Below are 17,099 nucleotides of genomic sequence, written 5' to 3'. Positions count from 1 at the left end.
GAAAAAAAAAAAAAAAAAAAGATATTTTCAGGGCTGTTGAACTGGAATTCTTCACTTTCTTCTATTCTTAATTTTTAGGTTTTGCTTTTCATAGTGTCTCCAATTTCCTGGAGATGTTTTAAGTCTGGAATGTTTTAGTTTTAACATTTTCTTTGACTGATGTATCTACTTCTTCTCTTGTGTTTTAACACCTGAGATTCTTTCTTCCATCTCTTCTACTCAGTTGGTGATACTTGGGCCTTTAGTTCCTGTCCACTTGTCAAGTCTTATCCCTGATGACACTCTTTCGCCTCTGCTGCCTCAAGAGGATCCAAGAAGAAAAAATTTAGGGGCTGGCCACTGGCATGTCAGATTTCAATACAAAATGTAGAAAGTTCATTACAGACTACACCGAACGTTTGAATGTATGCTCTCTACCAAGCTACTCTGCTTTGGGAGATTATGGAACCTGTGTAACATGGTGTTTAGTTAGTGTCTTACCTATTACCATATAGAGACAGCATGGGCACAGCAACTCTTATAAAGGACCACACTTAATTGGTGCTGTCTTGCAGTTCAGAGATTCAATCCAATATCATCATGGCAGGAGGCATGTTCTCATGTAGGAAGGCATGTAGCTCCTGGAGAAGGAGCTGATAGTTTTACTCCTGGGTCCATGGACAACAGGAAGTTATCTGGCTTAAGCTTCTAAGATTTCAAAGCTGAATACCTAATATCACACTGCTTCCAACAAAGCCATGACTACTCCAACAAAGCCACATCTCTGAACGATGCCACTCTTTGTGGCCCAAGTATTCACACATACATTTATGAGAGCCATACCTACTGAAACCAAAACAACTTATAAACATAGGTCATGGAGCAGGCCTTAAGGGTCTGCTCCTGCTCATTGTTTCCTGCCTATCATGATCATACTGGAGAAATTATCCTTCTCTACTTTGAACTCATAATCCACTGTTGGTCCTGGTGAGCTTTACAAACTCTGGACTCATCCAAGCACTTAATGACCACTGATCACTTTACTATATCCAATTATCCATATCCTAAAAATATATTATTGAAACAATACATATCTTATTTAGCCTTTTCTAATTGTCTTCTCAGTTTAACTGCTAAGGATGGCAGATAAAGGGGATTGACACACCCTACAATTCAATAGTTCTGCATATAGAATTCATTGAACCTTTTGAATTTCCATACTAGATGTATGTACAAGAACACTGGCAGCACTATTGTTCATCATGACAAAATTGTATAAGAAAAAACTTTGTGTCTATAAAAGTAGAACAAATAAACATAGCATAGTCATAACATAGAAGACTATGAAATCAGGAATGTAGGACTAAGATGTAACTCAGTGATAGGGAAACTGCCTGGCACATACGCGCCTGTAGTTTGGTCCCTCTTCATACTCCAAACAAATTCATGTCCTTATGACAATGATTATGGTGATAGTGAGGAGGAGGAAGAAGAAAAGGAGGAGTGCGATAAAACTTCCCCCATGTCATATACAACTAATAATGACCATGTATTGAGCAATTCACTGGGGTAGAGATAACCTACAAAAATAGCATCTCTCTCTTTCTCTCTCTCTCTCTGTCTCTCTTTCTCTCTCTCTCTCTTTCTCTGTGTGTGTGTCTGTCAGTCTTCTCTATATCTCTCTCTCTCACAGACACACACACACACACACACACACACACATACACACACAAAGCTGATTTCTCCTTCAGCAATCATTACTTGCCCATAGCCATTCAGCTAGTTTTATTGTCGAAAGAGCCCCTCTCTCACTCCTTCATTCCTGATGGAGTGGTAACTTGCTTAAACTTTTTCAGATCTTATGCAAACAACCACAACTGATAAGAGTTTGGGTGTAGATCATCTACGTCATGTCCAGAAGACAGTATTTCACAACTCCCTTTCCATCCTCTGGAATTTACATTCTTTGTGCCCTGTGATGATTCCTCAGCCTTGAATGAAGAAAGCATGATGTAGATTAAGCCATCTGTTGCTGAACATTCAGTCACTTATTCATAGCATTACAGCAATTATGACTCTCTTCATTGCCCAACACACACTGTAAAATGAAGCTTCAGTGACCAAGATTGAAAGCAGCAAAAACAAACAAACAAAACAAAAAAGAAAAAAATAAACAAACAAAACTGTTCTCACAGCTTCTAGTGTTCTCTTTGTTCTTTTGTTGGAGATTTTGTATCCTTTTGTATCATACTTCTGAATATATATCCAGAAGAATGAAGTCAGCTTACTCTGAGGACTTCTGTCTACTAATAGATTGTGTAATCACTGAGGTACCTGTTACTTAATGTATGGACAGAAAAAATGTACCACATGCAGTTATAAGTGTATATACATGTAATATTCATCCATAAATGATAGCTAACAGCCTCATTTTAAAATATTTCTACTTTTGTAACTAACTAATTAATTGTACAATCTAATAGGATTACCTGAACTATCACTAGGGCTACATATGTTGTACATTCAGCATACTCAGCCACAAAATATCATAAAATATTAAGCTGTTTGTTTATAATGCTGTTAGTTATGAAGTGTATGTGTTAAGGTGGAATTAACTTAAGCTATGTAGGAACAAACTTCACTAGACTTTTCCCTTTGCTTTTTCAAATAGGGCCTCTGAAAAAAATAAAAGTCTACCTATCATAGGAATGTACTAATAACCTCTGTACTACTCCTAATGCCACATTCCTTACTTAGTGTAAATAAATCAAACGTTTATCATTTGTGAGGTGATTTCCTCAGTAGAGTAAAGAAGACAAATCTCAAATTGATACAATAAAGTATCAGGCAACTGGAGATGGCTTGAGGGCTAAGAATTTCACATACTGGCTCACAACCGCATGTAAATCCAGTTCTAAGAGATCTAATGACCACTTCTGAATTTCTCAGGTACTGCACACATTAATACACATAAAATAAAAAATAATTATATTTTAAAAGATATTGATATAACTTTTTTAAGTTTTTAAATTTATTCTTTGAGAATTTCACATATATATACATAAAGATCATTCTCATATAATTTTATCCTGTTTAATTCCTCCCACATACACACAAAACAAATGACTCCCATCTTCATATCCTGTTATATTTTAATAACCTGATAAAGCCAAGTAGTTTTGTCCATGTACACATTGATTCAGGACCACTCACTGGATCTTGGGCAACTTACTAGTGGTCAGTACCCTAAAGGAGGATACTCATCCAAGCAGCTTCCATTAGCTCCATTTAGGGTATGACCTTGGTAGCCACTTCTCACTTCCTGTTAGAGGTTTAAGTTTGCACATGTCTAATTCAAGTATCTGCAGCTTCTGTGTATTTGTGAGTATACCAGCTGTATCATGTACAATAGACAGGATTTCACAGCACTCCTCCTGATCCTCTGGCCCTTGCAATATTTCAATAATGGGAGATGCTTGCAATATAAACAGTGGAAAAGAGATGGATCTCCACAATATATGAAGTGTAAAATAAAGTCTACAATAAAATATATAACAGGCAAACATCAAATGGGAAATCAGGAGATCATCATGATCACCAAGGAGTTCAAATGTTTATCATTTGCTGGTAGGAATACAGGAACCAGGCTTACTTACCTCCTACAGCAGTAAGTGATCCACATGCTTCTTTATAACCAGTCCAGGAAAGCAGTGTCTTCTTGCCTGCAACAAGCCTGACCGTGCCGACATCTGTACTAGCAATGCAAGAAATGCAGATGGAGAGCAAGCCACCTCTGTCTCTCATAGTAAATAGGTGCCATACCTAATTAAAGAACAAGACACTAGCCAGGCAATGGTGGTGTATGCCTTTAATCCCAGCACTCGGGAGGCAGAGGCAGGCAGATTTCTGAGTTCAAGGCCAGCCTGGTCTACAGAGTGAGTTCTGACACTTACCAAGTATCATCTGAAAGATAAGATAATAAGAACTCTAAAGTACTCTTCAGAGTTTTCAATTAATAGAGATTTTAAAAATTATAATTATTTGAGAGAAGTTTCAAAATCTGATATTTTAGAGTAATATAAACCCATAACCTTGGCCCACATACTATTTTCCCCTTGTGATGGTTTGATGAAAGTGGCACCCATATGCTCTTGTGTTTGAATGCTTACTCACCAGTTAGTGGAACTATTGGGGATTTGGAGGTATAACCTTTGTTGGAAGTCATTTTGTCCCTGGGAGTGTAGGCTCTAGAATTTCAAAATCCCATGCCAGGTCCAGTATCTTTCTCTTTCTGTGGATTAGGATGTAAAGCAATCAGCTACTGCTCCAATGGCATGCCTCTCTGTTCTATGCCTTTATGATAATGGACTAAGTCTCTAAAACTGCAAGTAAGCTCCAAGTTAAATATTTTCTTTTGTAAGAGTTGCTTTCATTGTGGTGTCTCTTCATAGTAGTAGAACACCACAAAAACACCACTATTGACTGTTTACGTTGGTATTGTACATCTCTTCTATTTGAACTAGTATTGGTTAATAATCATTTGCTAAATTTTGCTTGGTTTTCAATGTTGTACAGAATTGTTTGGGTATTTTGTTCTTGTTTTTGTTTTGTTTTGTCTGTCTGTCTGTGTTTGAAAATTACATCGCAATATTTATTTTTCTTCCCTAAAGTACATTTTTCTCAACATATTCATGCCTTTCTCCCTCTATATTAAGGTATTAGAAACCACTTATCATTTTTATTAGCTTTATTATTTTGCATTTTTGGATACTATACAGCTAAGCTTACAACCTCTTAAAATTGGCTTTTATTGAACTATTTTACAGATAGACTTGGCAAGTGCAGGTTAAACTGACCAAATATATGCTCAACATACCACAACTCTCTGAGTGTACAGTTTATGGTATCTCCTGCATGTACAACCTAAATACACATACAGGAAGATGTGTAGTATAATTGATTAAAGAAAAAAAGCAGTCACGGGGTCTTAATTACTTTTATATTGCTATGATAAAAACACAATGTCCAAGGCAACCTATACAAGAAAGTTTACTTGGGGCTTACAGTTTCAGACATGTAAACTCTATGACCATAAGGGCAGAGAGCATAGAGGCAGGCATAACACTGAAGCAGCAGCTGAGAGCTTATATACCTGATTCCCAAGCAAGAGACAGAGAAAAACACTAGAAATGTTGTGAGCTTTTGAAACCTCAAAATCTACCCTCAGTGAAAGGCCTCATTCAACAAGGCCACACCACCTAATCCTTCCTAAACAGGTCTACCAACTAGGGACCAAGTATTCAAATATATGTACCTATAGGTGCTATTCTCACTTAAACCACCACACACTGAGAGCAAAGAGGATTATTTTCTCATCTTGAAGTGGAGTATGAAAATATAGAGAATATTTTTCAGAGCCAATGGTATACAACAAAAGCAAAATATAAAAAAATAAATAAAGTCATTTCTCATTTTAAAAAAATATACTAGAACAGGTAAGTTTGAACAATGCACAATCCATGCAAAACTCTTATAGCTCTAAGGAAAATATTAAAAATAGTCAAGAAACTGGTTAGATTCAAGAGATAATATGATACCACTGAGGAAAGACCAACAATACATTGACAACACTGACAGTTGTCTACTATTAAAGTCTAGAAATTAATGAGTATTTTAATATTATTAAAATGTTATAGGTATATGAATGCAAATGTAAATGTATAATACAGCACACGTATCTAAAGTATGAATAGCTTCTATCACTTATTTGGTTTTGTACTATTTCTAATGTGTAGTGACTAAATAAAATGTCCACTAAGTATGTAAAATATTGCTTGGTTTAAAAATAATAAGTAGATGAATTTTAACATACGCACACATGCACATACACATAGTAGCATAATTCTCCTAAGTGCTAGCTGAGCTGCATTTACATTGCTATTAAACTCTCCTGTTCTATATTACTGATATATTTGTCATTCCATCAACTATTATCAACTGAATTAAGTCGCTCTGCTTGAACAGAGGTTGATTCTCCAGGACCAAAGGCAAAATCACTTTACGGGATGTGACATTTTTGTAGTTTCACCAGAAACTTTCTTTCTCCATTTCATAATAAAATATATTTGGATTATACTGCTTTGAATACCTTCTTGGACTCAGTTCAAGTGTTTCTGACTTGCTGATATCTACCTAGCCATCTTTTATCACCTACTCAGAAAAGCAGTGCCTCTTTCTTAGGATGCAAAAACTGCACATAACCACAGCACCACCTGGAGGCTTATGCCAAAGTCTCAAAACTAGGTATGATGTCTCTGTTCACTCCCTCTTTCCAGGAACTTCATGCTCCACAGGACTTGTCCTTATCTTTTTTATCTTTTACAAAGAACCATTTATTTTCAGTTTAGTTAGCTACCAGCCCCAACCACTTCTCAAAAAACACAATTAATTGAGCACACCACACTTACACAAATAATAAAAATTTGATAATGTGATAAGGTTACAAATGAAATGGGAAAGATAGACAAAGATTAGTTAATAGGTACCAAATAATGGTAAGAAAAATAAGTTTTGTGCAGTGTTTATAGACACTATTTATATATTATCCCAAAGGCAATAATAAAGAATTCCATACTAAGTCAATGCAAATATATGAGTAAATTACTATACTTTCTCGATTTGGACATTATGTACTATATACATTTATGAACAATGATATCATCCCCAGTAACTATCTGCTACATTTGAGTGTCAATATAAACGCTAAAAAATAAATGTAAGAGGCAGAAAAGATGGTTCAGCAATTAAGAACACTGACTGCTTTCCCATGTAACCCAGGTTTATTTCTAGAATGTTTGTAGTGGCTTACAGCCATCTCTGTGAGTCCAGTCCCAGAGGATTTGATACCCTCCTCTGATCTTTGTTAGAACAAGGCATAGACAAGATACACAGACACATGTTGGCAAAACACCCATGCCCAAAAACTAAAAATGAATAAAGAAATAAATGTTAATTGCATTACTGACAAATCACAGATAAATATTTTTCTTTGATATCTGATAAGATAAAACAAAAATAAAATTGAAAATCTAATAAAAAATATTTTTGTTATCTTCAGAGAGGAAAATGGATCTTTCCTATAAAAGCTACAATCCTGTCTAATAAAAAAAAAATACTTGGTGATAACTATGTAAATATTTAGAATGTTTTCAAAACAAAGGCAAATATGTACTACATTGGTGTCCCAAGACACTGAGTGTCAGCAGGAGAGTTAAATATGGAGGGAAACTATGCAAGGAGAAATGAGTGAGGGAAAGAGAGCCACATGAAGATTCCATTGCAGAGAACAAAGGATGAATGGGAGAAGAGAAGAAAAGAGGGATGCTAACAGAGGAGACCACACCCATCACTGTGAGCACAGTCTCCTGCTGAGGATATTTCTCAGTGCTCCTTTCATATCCCTATTCCTCAGACTATAGATAAAGGGATTCAGCATGGGGGTGACCAAACTATACATCACAGCCACAATGACATCCTTATCATTAGTGTTATTAGATGAGGGAACAAAATACAACCCAATAATGGCTCCATAGTAAAGAGAAACCACAGAAAGGTGAGAGCCACATGTGGACAAAGCTTTGCAGACTCCCTTGATGGAGGGAGTTCTCAGAATGGTGACCCCAATTCGGCCATAAGAGACCAGGATGCATATGAATGGCAGGTTAATAACCACCATGCCTAAAAGAAGTATGACCATCTCATTGATGGTGGTGTCTGAGCTGGACAGCTTCAGCAAAGCAGAGATATCACAGAAGTAGTGGGGTATGGCATTGCTTTTAAAGTGAGACAGGCGAGTCAAGAGAAGGGTGTGCACAAGGGCATTGCCTGAAGATAAGGCCCAGGACACAACTACTAATAGAACACAGAGGCTCTGACTCATGATGCTGGTATAGTGCAGAGGGTGGCAGATGGCCACATATCTGTCATAGGCCATGTAGGTGAGAAGAATGCTGTCAAGAGCAGCAAAAAACATGTAAAAATACACCTGGGAAATGCACCCAGCATATGAGATGGATTGTCTGTGTGTTAGCATATTCATGAGCATTTTTGGAGCTGTGACTGAAGAAAAGGAGATGTCAGTGAAAGCCAAGTGACTGAGGAAGAAGTACATGGGGGTGTGGAGGTGAGAGTCCAGCCTGAAGAGCAGGATGATGAGCAGATTCCCCAGCACAGTTGTCAGGTACATGGCCAGGAACAAGGCAGAGTACACGGCTTGGTCCTCTGCCCAAATGGGAAGCCCCAGGAGGATGAACTCAGACACAGTGCTATCATTATCTCTCTCTATGGTCTTCCTCTTCTGCTGTGAGTAGAAGAAGAAATGGGAAAGAGAAGTAATTTTACTATTACATCGTAGAAACATGCTGTGAATCACCACTACTAAAAATAGCATTAGTTTAAACTGTGTAGTGCATCTATTTTAAACTTATGGAGATTCTTGGCTAGTGATGGTTTGGAAAGGGACATAATTTTCCCACCTTCAAAACAACTGAATGTTTCTTAGATGGAAATAATGAAACATCAGAATAATTATCAAATCCATTCAAAGTGCCATGGAAATTTTTAGATTAAGGATTAGCATGTTAGTTAGAAGCAAATAGACAAATCAACAAGATTTCAATGTTCTTCATCATTTTAAACATTTCTTGATGCACATACCTAATGCTTCCTACCCACAAATTAAATCTAGATATTGTAACTCAAGGAGCTACTTTGAATCTGCTAGATACCAGTTCTGGGGAACTTGTACCCCAGCTTCCTGGCTCAAACTGCCATCCTCTGCACTATACCACCATCACGAGTTCCCCAGTATTTTGAATCTGCTAGATACCGGTATCAGGCAGAGGTCAAAGCATTAAGTACATAAATTAAATCCAACAATTTAAAGGACAACAACAGCTTAAAACCAGCTCTGAGGTCTTCCCGTAATAACAATGTCTCAGTCAATGAGCTCACTCTTCCATTACTCTCCCTAGGCTGCATAAAATGACCCTAATTCCACATGTACATCTTTAGCTTAAACCTATGCATCCCATGCAGGTACACAAAACACCTAGAAATACTTGACTTTACCACCATTCCCTAGATAAATCAAGAAAATTCATTGTGTCTTTGTTGCCACCTGATATTTTTAACCTAGGTTTTAAGCCAAAGACTGTTACTTTTAATGCATTTCCTACATGTTTTCTTTGTTGCTAAACTGGAATTCTCTCTTTTTTCTGTAATCACTTCCTATGCAAGTGAGTAATCACTAACCAACAGGAAAAGGAATATAATAAAGTTAGAGTTGATATCTTAGCTACAGAGAGAACTATGCGGTTATATGCTATTTGAAGACTTGTTTAGTAGCCTGTTTTTCTCTATGATTGATACTCATCTCACTATTTTCAAGCCTCTTCACTCTTTTCAAGTCTTAAATTCTATGAAGTCTCCCAACTTGATTAAATGCCTATGTATCATCAATCTCACTCAGTAAAATAAAAAAATCACTTAATGTGATGTTGTATGAAATTAATTATAATTTATTTCTTACACATTTTTGTGTTAATAATAATTATCACAATGGAATGTTAATTATCTATCTGTACACAGACAGATGGTTTCATATACTTTGCTATGTTAACAATATTGCAATAAGCAATATTATTATCATTATTATTGTTGTATTTTATATAGTATATATGTTGTATTCAGAAATGATTGTACAGAATTGGGCAGCCATGGTTTTGAGAAAATATAAGGTCACAAGAGGCCAAGGTGATAAAGAAGCTGATATATATTATAGGAAAAACCTTTAGTGTAATAACCTACATACAAATTTTGTAAAACTGTGTCTCTATGCAAGAGTTTGGAAGGGTAGTGCAAGCTACTTTGAAAAATGAGGGAAGTCCAAGTAAATGGCCAATCACAGACATGTAAGATCTGAAGAATATATGAGGAGCAAGCTGATATAAGGTATAATTTCCTCTGGTAGAAAAGTTTCCATCTCTTCAAGAATAGTAACACTCGGGAAAATGAACAGAAAATGGCAAATGGTTTGTTGGGTGCCAGGTAAAAAGTAGATTTGAGAAGCCAAGGATATTAGCTGGCATATGAACACCGGGGGTTATTATGGAAAATGTCACCGAGATTTGGGGAGAAGTTGGAAGAAAATACAACAGAAATTGTGTGTTGACATTAAGTGTGAGCAAAGATGATTTTCATGCTTTTTTTCAAAAATGGATACATTTAAAAAATATTCTATGAAAGGGGTTTTGAGAGACAATACCTTTTTATCTCAAAAGTTGGGCAGGTTCTCAGTAAATGGTACTTTACCATATGAAGAACTGTTTTCCATTTGATGGTTTGATCCTTGCAATATGAAATGCATGATGACCACAGAGACAGACAATGAGAAAGACAGACAGAGACAGACAGAAACAGAAAGAGACCAAGGCACAGAGACAAATAAAGAGATCTAGAGAGAGACCCAAACCTGTGCAGTGATACAGAAGAATGCACGTTCTATTCCTGATCTGACAGGCTGACTTAGATGATGAACACAATACCTTTAGCTAAAAAGCATGGAAAATCTCTTCCATTTCTCTCTAGAAAGATAACAACATAGCAAAAGTGGTGGATTCTCTCAAGCAGTCATACATACATCCATTGCAATGATCAGAAGAATAATCAGTTCAGAATCAGATATTTCAGATACATGAACATACACATTATCCTTGTCTTCAGGGAAGTCCAAGTAAGCTCTAATTTTGAAAATCATGTAGAGGACCTAGGGTGTAATATCTGTCCCCAGATCCAAATTAGAGTCATTCAAGACAAAATTGCTTTGTTGTCATTGACTCCCATAGGGGAGGAAGTTTTTTGAAGCAGATCTGAGAGTCCCTTCTCCCTTGAGAAATAGTGGTAGCAACCATAACAAGATTCCCAATCACTTTGTCTTATTTATGTCATGACCTCTGTGATTATTTGACATTTAATAACAAAATACACTCATAGACAGACACAAAAGAGCTGAAAACAGAGTCTAATATAATTTATGGGATAATAATTCAAAATGGGCTTATTACTTCAGCCAGACATGGTCAATATTTACAATAATAGGGAAAGACTTGTAGAAATATCTATGAAGTTCTGCTATTACACATCAAGGAATTGGAAATTTACTCTTACATATGCTCATGGAATACCCTGATCCACATTAGTTAGAAATCTTAGCCACTTCTAACAAAGAAATAGTATTTATTATTTACCATTGGAAATATACATTTCCAACTTATGTGCATTGTAATATCAAATTTACACCAAACGATACTTGTCATATACAAGTAGAAGCAGAATAAAGTAGGAACATTTTCATAAGAGCAGAAAAAATTTCAACAACAAATAAATTTGATACTTTACATAAGGAATATCCCAGGCCAACTACATGACAAAAAATGTAATAAGAAGGTAATTATGAAGGGAAAAATGCCCTCAAAAGTATAGTAAAACATAAAAAATAATTCTTTATAATTATGCGTATTATTAAGCACTGAATGATAAAACCTGCTGAAGCCTTAACAATGAGTATAGTTCTATTTGAAAATGATGTTTATACTAAACTAATAAGGGAATGATTAAGATAGGTCCCTAATCCAATAAGATTAGTCTCTCCCTTAGAATGCCCTTGCCACCTGTCACAAAAATATGTCCACAGTGAGCACACAGCAGATTTTAGTCAGTAAGATACTGACAAAATTTTGCCACCAGAAGGAAACAGAAAAACCTTGTGTCAGCTCTTTGGTTTTGAACTTCTAGCTTCTAGAAGAGTGGGAAAATGTATTCCCATTAATCCAATCTCTGGTATATTGTTATGACACTGCATGAAAATTAAGCAATGTAAATTTTTTTTATATAAATAAAGATGATGAACGGAAATTCCCTGCTCTACGAAAGACTTCTCAGACTGGGAGAAGTACAGATAAGCTGCTTTCCTGCCAAACTGACTCACTTTCAACCTCTGCCCATCCTATTCCCAGGCTCCCACCACCCTCCTACATTCCATAACCCAGATCCCCAACTAGGCAGAGATTCTCTGCTATACCAAACATTAGCCTGGGGAAGATATTTCCTGCTCTACTAAACACCTGTAAGACTGGGAGAAACCGTGGTAGACTGCCTTCCTTCTAAGCTACAGCCTACAGATAGGTAAAATATATGCAGGAACCCTACATTTGACAGAGTTAAATATCCAAAATAAATAAACAGCATGAGAAGTTTGAATTCAATAAACCAAATAGCCTAATAAAAATGTGTTACAGAGCTAAATAGAGAATTCTCAACAGTGGAATCTTGAATGGCCAAGAAGCACAAAATCAATTTTCCTTAGAAAATTGGAAGACCCAGCTATACCACTCTTAGGAATCTACCCAAAATATGCCCACCATGCCACAGGGGCACATGTTCCACTATGTTCATAGCTGTTGGGCCTAATTTGGCCCAAAACTCTACAGCCTAGTGTAAAGACTTGATCCTGGCTCGAGTCAGGGGACCTGCCTCACTCATTCCATACTAGAGTGACTCAGAACCTGCTTAAGCCCGCCTTTGCATAGCTACCGCCGATGGAGAATAAACTTATTGGCCCTGTCAGTTACTCCACACCCTCCATCACCCTTACCCTCCTCCTACCTCATCTCACCCCACCAAAAATTCCCCCCAATCCTATATAAGCAAGAGGCTGATTTAATTAAACAAGTTCCTGCTTTGACAAGGCTCCTGGCCCAGTGTGTTTATTTTGGGCCTTTGAAACTGGCCATCTTGCTCAGCCACACACAAACCTGACTGGATTGGGTTCTCTCCTCTCTCTTGGACCTGCTGGCAAAGAGCCAACAAACTTGTGTCCGGTGTGAGGACTTACCAACCTCCTAACAGAAGAACAATGACAGGCTAATCAGTCTGCGGGTGAGTGTACCCTCATAAATTATGAGGCAGCTCTCATCTAGGCCTATCTCGAACTAGAGTCCTTATATCCCCCACTTGATCCCTTTGGCAGTACCCCTTGGCCCTCCAGTAAGCCCCTGCAGGGGCAGGCCATTGTAAGCACAGTGGAGGACAGTCATTGTGAGAGCTAGCCATGTGGGGACAGGAGCACCCAGTAGCCTCCAGAGCGCTGCTTTCCAGAACTTCTCCCGGAGGCCATTGACCTCCATCAATCTCCCTCTGTTACCCCTTTCTGGATACCCTCGAAGTCTACCTTGCTTCCCAGGGTTCCTCATGTCCTTTCTCACCCCCACGAGGGCCCCGTGCTGCCACCCAATTCTATGCTCAAGCCTTCCTGGCTCCCACACAAGGCCAGAGCCATGGCTCTGGTGTGCGCTGCATACCTGCCTTGTAGCTTCCTGACACTGCTGGCGCTATGCCCCGAGGGAAACCCACAGACTGCTGACAACAGGAGATCCGTGGAGATCAAGATTGAGTTCCTCAAAGGCTTCCTTTCGGAGTTGGAGACCCAGTCCCCGCCCCAGGAAGTTGATGTAGAAGCCCATAGACTTCCGGAACCCACCCAGCATGCCCGCAAATCCAAGGCAGGGGGCAAACCACGAGCAGATGCAGAAGTCCTTCCAAAAAAGAACAAAAACAAAGAGAAGAAAGAAAAGAAGGACAAAGGCCTCTAGAAGGGCCTACCGAGTCCCCCATAGCTAGAATCAACCAGAAGGCCAATGGTGATGTCTTGGGAAACACAAAGCCATGCTCCAGAGCTATCTCAGTGTTCCTTAAAGGACCAAGAAAAGCAGTGATGGTTGCTATTTGCAATAATGGCTTAAACATCTTTAAATTCCTTGCCTGGATTTCTATGGGTTCAGCAAATATGTTCTCAGAAGCTATATGCTCATTATCTGATACTTGTAACCAGGGTTTGCTAGCACTGGGAGCCAGCAAATCTGTTCAAATACCAGATCCTTCCTACCCATACAGCTTTTCAAATATACACTATATTTCATCATTGATTAGTGGTGTTGATATTTTCATGAAGGGCACAGGACTCTCTTGGTACCATGGAATCATGGGATTACTTCATCTTCAACCAATGGAATCCCTTCTATAGGCATATTATAGTTCAGCAGAATCTTTGGTGTCTGAAGGCAACACTACTTGCCACCATAAATGAACTTCCCAGGAGTTCTCAGGCCAAAGGAATATCATTTTATAAGTATGTTATAGAAACTTATGTTCGAGTACAAATGTTATTCTATTGGAGGACACTGCAGCAGTCTTAGGAGTGATAATAGTGGCTATGTGCATAGGCCTTACCTCCATAACAGGCAATCCATTGTATGACAGCCTGGGTTCCTTGGGTGTGGTCACCTTACTAGGTGTGGTCTCAGCATTCCTCATCTATACTAACACAGAAGCACTCCTAGGATCATCCATCTAACCAGGGCAAGTACAGCAGCTTACTGAACTCCTGGAGAGCAACCCAGCAGTAAGGGCAATACATGATGTTAAAGACACAGATCTGAGATTAGGGAAAGTCAGATTTAATGCAAAAATTGATTTTGAAAGACCTCAAAAAGATAGTGCACTAGATTCACCTTTCAGTTGGTGGAGTTCCCCAGGTTTATTCCATGACCAATCAGATTGCTGATTGTATCACCAAGGGAGGAGATGTTTCAGTTTGACTTTTTGAAATCGAACCTCAATCTATAATTACTCTCCTCAGGATGGTTGATTTCACCTGGCTACAAAAAAATAAGTGTGTTGCCTTGGCCCTTGAAGGCTTCCTGGGTGAGATTGATTGTCATTTTGGTCCCCATAGATGGATTAGCTTGTTTTCCAGGTTGGAGTAAATGCCTCCCAGACTCTTCTTATCTAAGCCTGATCCTAATTCTCCCACGTTCTCTACTGATGGTGGGCACCTGGGATCCTTGGTGGTCATCTATTCTCCTCTGGGGAAAAATGATGAACCTAGACCTGTTAGTTCTGAGGTGTATGAGGTAGATAGATCAGTCCAATATAAGAAGCTCTTTGCTGTCATAATGGAATTGGATTTCATCCCTGGTATGTTTAATTTGTTTTCTGATAGTTTATATGCTGTTAACTTATTGCCCAATTTGCCTGAAGCCCATATTAGGCTGGATTCCAATCCCATATCCCCCTTGATTATTCAAGCATGTACCCATCTTAGACAAAGACAAAATCCCATTTATCTTCAACACTTCAGAGGTCACCAAAATCTCCCAGGCTTCTTGTCAAAGGGAAACAACCTGGCTGACGAGATGGCATCTGGACTCCAATGTCACATTGTCTAGGAAGCCAACCGCTTTCACCTCTTGACCCATATTAACTGGTGGGCCTTCCATCATAGGTTCCCCCATAGACCAGTCAAAGATCTTAAAAAGATTGTCCACACATGTGCAAGTCCTGCCAACCTTTCCTCCTTGTGCTTCCCCTCCAGGCTTTGAGGAACAACCTCCATGGATTTCAATCCAAAAATTTATGGCAGATAGATGTTACTCATTATTCTCCTTTTGGAAAGTTTAAATATGTTTTTAATATCTTTTCCCATGCCTGCTGGGCTTCTACACATTCTGGAGAAAAGCCAAACATGCCATAATTCATAAACTACAACGTTTTGCTATTCTTGGATTGCCTGATTAGATAAAACCTTATAATGGCCCCTGCTTTATAAGTCAAGCTTTTTTAGGGTTTTTAGGGATGTGGAAAATTACCCACTCAACAGGGATTCCATATAATCCCAGGGGACAAGCCATTGTAGAACACTATAACCAAGTCCTTAAGACTCAATTACAAAAACAAAAGGGGGAGTCTCTACCCCAATATGATCAGTCGAAAAAGGCACTATTTCCATTAAATATTTTAAAATTGTCTAAAGAAGATCCACATTTGTCCCCATTTCAAAAACATTGGTCTTCATTGGTTTCATACAGGTCCACTTGGGTCAGGTGGAGAGACCCACTGACTGGAGGTTGGAGAGGACCAGACCTGCTCTTGACAGCCAGAAGAGAGTTTGGGTGCATGTTCCCCCTAAATGGAAAAAGACCAATCTGGATACAGGCCAGAGACATAAAACATTTATTCTAACAGGGAGATAATGATCATAATCACTTCAGGGAAATTCCCAGTCCTGGGAGCCCTTCTCCTGCTTCCTCCACAGATTTATCAAGAAAAGAGAATGAAGATTCCCCTGTTGATGACAATGATGATGATCCTCCAAAAGCCTACTCCTCCTGATGGCGGGGCCATGTGTGCTTAACCAGCTCACACAATTTGTTCAACAATGCCTAGAGAATATAAGGCTCCATCAAGTTGAAATACATTATCAAAGGCTCAAGTCCTGAGAGCCAAGATCAACATATGATTGGCCCTCAGAGTATGAGCAACCCTCCACAGCTCTCCATTTGACCAGTGATGGGTAAAATCTCAGATGCGCTGAGACACCCTAAGACAGGTCATGGAGCAGACCCCTGAAGAAGCATAATACATGGTATCCAGAGATAGGTAAGATCCCCAGGAGGGGGACAACCTAAGACAGAGCCATGTGATCTGCTCATAAAAAGAAAAAAGGGAAAGATGTGGGGCATAATTAGGCCAAGAATCTACTGCCTGCTGCAAGAACCTGAGCCTGGCTCGAATCTGGGTACCTGCCTCACTCACTTCCATACTAGAGTGACTTAGCATGATCCACTTAAGCCCGCCTTTGCTTAGTTACCTCTGAAGGAGAATAATTCCATTGGCGCTGTCAGTCAACCCATACCCTCCAAAACCATTCCCTTCCCCACCTCCTACTTCATCTCCTCCCACCAAAAATTCCCACCACCCTATATAAGCAAGAGGCTAATTTAATTAAATGAGTTCCTGCTTTGACAACACTCCTCACCCAGTGTGTTTCTTTTGAGCCTTCAGCACTGGCAATTCCACTCAGCACCAGACAGACCCGGCTGGACCAGGTTCTCACTTATTGCCCAGAACTGCTGGAAAAGAGCTGGATTTACTTATGATAGCAGCAGTGGTAGTCTTACCAGTGCTCACAGGAATATTGGCACCCCTGGGAGCCCAGCTCTCTC

General features: G+C 38.8%; 1 protein-coding gene and 1 pseudogene across 1 annotated transcript; one reads left to right on the top strand and one right to left on the bottom strand.

The window, feature by feature from the left end:
- Window positions 1–7,384: 7,384 nt before the first annotated feature.
- LOC116091931 (olfactory receptor 50-like) lies at window positions 7,385–16,488 on the bottom strand. The gene is made up of 2 exons (XM_031373352.1): window positions 16,474–16,488; window positions 7,385–8,317 (listed from the first exon to the last, which is right to left on the bottom strand). The coding sequence occupies exons 1-2, from the start codon at window positions 16,486–16,488 to the stop codon at window positions 7,385–7,387; spliced, it is 948 nt and encodes a 315-aa protein (XP_031229212.1).
- On the top strand, window positions 13,374–14,659 carry LOC116090491 (annotated as a pseudogene).
- Window positions 16,489–17,099: the final 611 nt, after the last annotated feature.

The sequence above is a fragment of the Mastomys coucha genome, unplaced genomic scaffold, assembly GCF_008632895.1.
Source record: "Mastomys coucha isolate ucsf_1 unplaced genomic scaffold, UCSF_Mcou_1 pScaffold15, whole genome shotgun sequence".
In the NCBI taxonomy this organism is placed as follows: domain Eukaryota; kingdom Metazoa; phylum Chordata; class Mammalia; order Rodentia; family Muridae; genus Mastomys; species Mastomys coucha.
Note: the sequence above shows the minus strand (reverse complement) of the source record. Positions and strands in the feature narration are given on the sequence as shown.